General features: G+C 31.6%; 1 protein-coding gene across 2 annotated transcripts in view; it reads left to right on the plus strand.

Annotated features, from left to right (window-relative positions):
- Positions 1–5,770, plus strand: part of LOC111698723 (dolichyl-diphosphooligosaccharide--protein glycosyltransferase subunit STT3B) — a 28,786-nt gene extending 23,016 nt beyond the window's left edge. For both annotated transcript variants that reach the window (XM_023469137.1, XM_023469139.1), the window contains 2 exons: positions 3,509–3,596; positions 4,889–5,770. In XM_023469137.1, the coding sequence (XP_023324905.1) occupies positions 3,509–3,596; positions 4,889–4,954 (154 nt within the window). In that variant the 3' untranslated portion in view covers positions 4,955–5,770. The remainder of the gene's footprint in view (positions 1–3,508; positions 3,597–4,888) is intronic.
- Positions 5,771–6,000: the final 230 nt, after the last annotated feature.

A 6,000-nucleotide genomic window follows, 5' to 3' on the forward strand; every position in this document is an offset into this window, starting at 1 on the left:
GTATAGAAAAATGGTGAGGCAAAATAGTAAAAACTTCAATAAGCATTGATCAATATTAATTTTTTCAATTATTCATTCACTAACATGCTATCAGCTATCCGGTTCTGGGACAGTTTTGTTAAAGGGAGTGACCGGCTATGTAAGGTAGTTGCATTGAGTATGCAGTGTTGTGGAAATCTTCTTTCGGATTCATTTGAGACATATGAAACTTTTTAAGATCTGCAAATCCTGAGTTTGAGCGCAAATTCGATGGTCAAAACTCCTACTTTGGGGGTGGATACGTTTTCAGAATTAGTTTTTTAAAATTGTTAAATAACGACGACATAGAATGTAAAAAAGTTCTTAAATAAGCTACAGACGTCATGATTAGGAACACGATGAGAAAATAAACGCTAATCTTATCATCGAAAATAAGTAATCTTGTTTTATTATTAGTTTCTATTATCTCACTATTCTGATTTCTCATTATTCACAAAGATTTTCGCAGATTTTCTATAATTATTATTTTAAAGACGACATTTGAAGAATTTGAAGAAATCTGCGAATAAATTCAAAGAAAATAAGAAATTCAATATAATAATGCAAACAATATAATCGATATTAGCATTGATTTAAAGACAAATTTCTTTTGAGAAATATGTTCCTAACCATCCAATTAGATTACTGTATAATTTTTCGTTGTCGTTATTTAATAATTAAAAAAAACTAATTCTGAAAACGTATCCACCCCCAAAATAGGAGTTTTTGAACGTCGAATTTGCTCAAACTCAGGATTTACAGATCTTTAAAAAGTTTAATATGTCTCAAATGAATCCGAAAGAGGTTTTCCACAACACTGCATACTCATTTCAACTACCTTACATAACCGGTCTGTCCCTTTAAGGATCCGGGTCCAGGGGCGGACACAACCCCTCACTTAAATCCTGTGTCCGCCCCTGTCCGGGTCCTGTCCGTGTCTAGGGAAATAGTTCTAAATCGTTGGGGCAAAATACAGGGTTACCCACAAATGATGAGACTGGCACTTGACGACCTGAAACTCTTTAAATTGGACAATTCCGAGGTTGAATTAAGTCCTATGCATTGGATAAAATCTTTTCATGACTTACTCAGTTTTTTGGCAAAAAACAATTCTCTGAAGTCTTAGCCTTAGTGGGTAAACCTGCAGTTTAAACTTTAGGAAGCATCGAGCGATCTTAAATTTGTCATCAAGATTTTAACTGTGTATGTAGTTTGATTTGTGCTTTTTTAAAATCCGAATCCGGTTTTTCTAGGATTCTAATTTGAATTCTAAATTTATTTGGATCGTTCTTCAAACTTCATAGTTAGTTTGGAAGAAAGGTTAAAATGAGACTTGTTCATTAAGATAATTTATGTTTGATGTAAAAAGAAATGTATGATTATAATTTAAATTCTTAACTTAGAAAAATTTTTTAAAATTTTCCGAAATATATAATTTTAACAGTTTTGAAGCTTATAAATGAATTGCACTTTTTTGCATTTAAGCGGAAATAAATTTTTAATCCTAGATGCGACACACACGTGAAAATAAAAATAAGATGTTTATTCAAAACTGAATTAGAACTTATTTGAATCGGAATTAAAATGAAACATACAATTATACAACAATACATTGACAACATTTTCCAAATATTTATTAAATTTTGTTTTTGGAATAAACTTGAGTTGAAAAAAGGACTTAGAAATCAAATACAAAATTTTGTTTTTGGAGTATACTTGAGTTGAAAGGAGGACTTGGAAATCAAATATTTAAAGGGAGTGTTCGTGAAAAATAATCGCTTTTAATCGCTACTAATCTTACTTCTATCTGTTGCGTCTTTAAGGAGAAAATTGTTACAAACGGCTTATGCTAAAGAACGTAGCGTCCATACAAATTCAATAAGATGCAATATTCAACTCGGATCGTAAAATAATCAATTTAATTCCAAAAAAAAATCATTCAGATATGGCAATTAATAGTTTTTAACGATCCGAGCTGAATGTTGCAACTTTCTGACTATATGGAAGCTACGTTCTTCGGTATGAGTTGTTTTTAACAATTTTCTCCTTATAGACCCAACAGATAGAAGTAAGATTGGTAGCCATTCAAAGCGCTTATTTTTCGCCGTAAGCCTGTACCCTAATTTTTCGCGAACACTCCCTTAAAGATCTCACTTAAAGGGATTAGCATCTCTCTCTCCGTCCGTTCCTTATGAACATGCCATTGAAGGGAGTGATCGCGAAAAATTAAAAAAAGGTGTGTTGGGCTGAATCCGGATTAAATCTTGAATTGATCGGTATCTTTTGCCTCTGTCTAATAATTGTCTAAAAAGTGTTATGCCTAGATTAGAGAAGTTTAGCGAAATATACCTTTTATTTTCACGCACACTCTCTTTAAGTTGCACCTTATCATCTAGTGAAAGGCGTTGTGACTAGTGACTGTCGCTTCCCTTGATAAAACTTAAAGGGACAGTAAAGGAAAAATTAAAGGGGGTATAGGCTAAAAGCTAATCACTTTAGCTTTTCATCGAGACCCTTGAGACGCCTATCTGAAGTTCCTAACTCGAGAGTTGATATAAAGCTGTTTCAAACTTGTACGAAAATGCATATATATACAATTTCGTATAGAAATAGTTGGCTTAAACAGACCATGCTCAGAAAAACAGCAACCAATCTGAAAAAGATGATATCCCAGAGAAAGCTAATTGTTATTTAGGTTTACTTTTATATTTGTTGTTTCTGTTTTCAATAGATTTCATTCATAATATTATTTTTACGTCCGTATTACTTGACCAGAAATTCCACCAATGGCAGTGCAGTAAAGTGGTCACGTGATACAGGCGGAGACACGTGACCAGTATACTGTTCTGCCATTGGTGATAGTTCTGGTCACGTGATTTAAGTTTCAGATTTTCAAAGTTTTACATATATGAATTTTCGTATAATTATAACACAGTTTTATATCAATTTCTCGAGACAGGAACATCAGATAAAACTTTCATGGGTCGCGATCAAATAAATTTGTTCGTTTATTAAGTAATAGGCTCAGAGACGACTTCAAGGCATTTTTACTTTCTGAGTCCGAATCTAATGAAATTTAGTCGCGTCTCAAATCCTCTCAAAACCGGTTTCAATTGAGCGCCGGCTTAAAGCTTGAAACATTAAATACAGTTTTAAGTGGAACCAACCATATTTGAGCCGCGGCTCAAATTCTTTAAAGCCTGCCTCTGTTTCTTTTTATTTATTCATCATTCTTAACTTGAACTTTCTTTGCTAAATCTTTTAATTAGCCGTTAAAAGACTATTCAAGGCAGAAGATCAAATTGAATCTTGGAATCATCATATTTAAAGAGTTTCAGGTCGTCTTTACAGTCCCATTCTTTGTGGGTAACCCTGTATATAATTGTTCTTTTTTTTCCTCTTTCCCGAAAATTTCCGTAAATTTTCCATAATCTGTGTTCGATAACGTTTCTCAAAAATATGTTTATTTAAATAAAAATTATTGTTTTAGGGTGAAGAAACCAGATGAGTTTAATAGACCCAGAATATCGCCTGATGATAGAGAGATTTCAAGGAAAAAGAATTTTGTCTCAAAAAAGGTAATTTATTTTGTATTATTCCTCCTGGGTATTAGTTTTTAAGCTCCCCGAATCCGGATCCTTGTTGTAGGGTGATAAAGTAACTTTATCACCCTACAAAAGTAACTTTATCACCCTACAATGGAAAATATTAGGTATGAAATTTTAAATTTTAGTTGCTTAATCGATAATCACCCTACAACGGGAAATATTAGGTGTGATAATTTCCCTTAAATTTAAAAAAAAATCTTGTTTTTCCTACTTATTGAAAGTTTTGTGTTAACCCCTTTTGGGAATAAAGCCTATACTTAAACTTGATGCTGTAGACAGTTTACCATTTGCAGCAATCTACATAGTGTACACTGTACAGAAAGGAAAAAATATAAAAAGTTAAAGGATGGACAAAGATATTAAGAGTTTTTGATGTAAAAAAAAGGCACAGATAACCAGTGCTTAGGGTCCAAATCCAGGGGGCAAAATATCAACAAAAAACTGCAAAAAAACCTCTGTTGCTTTTAAACCCCAATTCTAAAATGTTGACAAAAGAGAGATTATCAAAAAACAAATCCTCATCTAAGGTTCATCTAGTAAAAATAGGAGGAAAAGGGAGGAAAATTTAAAAATTCTCTATTTAAAAAAAAAAAATCAGTAAATCTTAAAGAAATGTTCATGACCTGGATCCGGATTAGGATTTGGATTCTTTTTCAGTACGGATCCAGGATCCGGATTTGTATTAAAATCAAATAGATCCAAAGCACTGTTTTTTTCTATGTTAAAATACTAATATCAGAAGATGGAAGGAATCAGAGAGTGTATGTTTATAGCTTTTTAATGCTTAAGAGCTCAGAAAATAATGCGGTTTTTTTCAAACAAAAACTGTTATTTGGAACTGTACGTCTCTGAACTTTTTTTGTTCTCGCAACACAACAATTAGTTAATTATAATTCAAACATATAATTCGAACTTTTAAAAACAAGTTTTGGTGGATTTTTTTTATTGGTTTTGTTCATTTTCAGGTTTCTTTGTTAAACGAATTATCAATAAATAACTTCTGAAAAAAAATTCGGAAATTCACTTGAAGTCTTTTTTCTTAGAAGAAGTTTTGCTGTACAAGCTGGCTTACCGTACTAAGTTAAATTTCCCTATTTTGCATCAGGGCAAAATTGCATCAATTATTTATAATTGGAAACATTTTGAACCCCGTGGACAGATTTTATCAACAAAAATCTTAAATTTTAAGTAAACATACAATTTTTCAATATCTCTTTATTTTGTTATTTTCTTTTTTTTTAATTTTGAATTATCTATTTCAGAATAACAAGCGTAAGCGTGGTATTATCAAGTCCCGTCCAGTAGTCGTTAAAGGTCAGAGAACCTAAACAACAACAACATGATGAGCCACATCAGTGCCTACAGCCGTCAACAACCTGCCCGCTGTTAGCAGTGAATTAAGATAATGTGATCAAAATATTATGAAACTGTGGGCATTTGTGGCGTTTACATCTCCTGCACCTTCATGATAATGTTGAAAATGTAACGGATTTTTAGTTTTCATTTTGTTAAGTTTTTTCCAAACCAGTTTTCAGAGAGAGCTCACTTTGTCCGCATTTATATTTTGGACCGGTTTATTGAAACTTTTTTATTGTGGTTTTTATTCGATGTTTGAAAGGACTATATACGTACTTCTCATTGATATTTTCTTGTCTCTGAAAAGCAGAAAAAATCTAAAGTTTTTTTATTTTTCATTCATTTTAGAAAATAAATCTTTTTTTTTGTTTGTTGGGGGGGATATCTGCTTTGAACTTTCTTTTGTTCGAACAAAATTTCTATAATTGTTATCTCTCTCTAATTGTGTTTCCCTCTATTGTGGTGAACATGAAACAGCGAAAATTATTTACTAGTTGATTTTCTTGATCTTTATAATATGGACATTCCTTTAGTTCCTCCTTTTTGATTCCGAGGTTTAAAAACTTGAAATCAAATTAGAACTTCTATTATGTTGGCGAAAGAAACATAGAATATGAAATGTAAAGTTAGTTGGATTAAAATTTGTGCGATTATAACAAAAATATTTTTGGTGGATTTTGAATGGGGTTGTGTTAAGGGGGGGGGGTCATTATTCAAATTTATTTTGATTCCATCTTGTGATATACGTTATTGTAAGTATATTTGTATTTAATAAAAATAAATCGTGAGTTTCACAATTTTCATTTATTTAAGGTTTTGATGGTTTCTAAGCAGACTATTCATAAAATCATGAAGGATTTGTTTGCTATAATGAGTAATTATAGGGTTGAAAGAATAAAATTTAAAAAATCTTTGTTGAATAAACAATATTAAAAAAACTCAAAACAGAAAAAGAAATTGAAGGAATTTTCCAACTGAATGAGAACCTAATTATACAGAGTGTCCCAAAAAAAAATGG

The sequence above is a fragment of the Eurytemora carolleeae genome, unplaced genomic scaffold, assembly GCF_000591075.1.
Source record: "Eurytemora carolleeae unplaced genomic scaffold, Eaff_2.0 scaffold331, whole genome shotgun sequence".
Classification (NCBI taxonomy): domain Eukaryota; kingdom Metazoa; phylum Arthropoda; class Copepoda; order Calanoida; family Temoridae; genus Eurytemora; species Eurytemora carolleeae.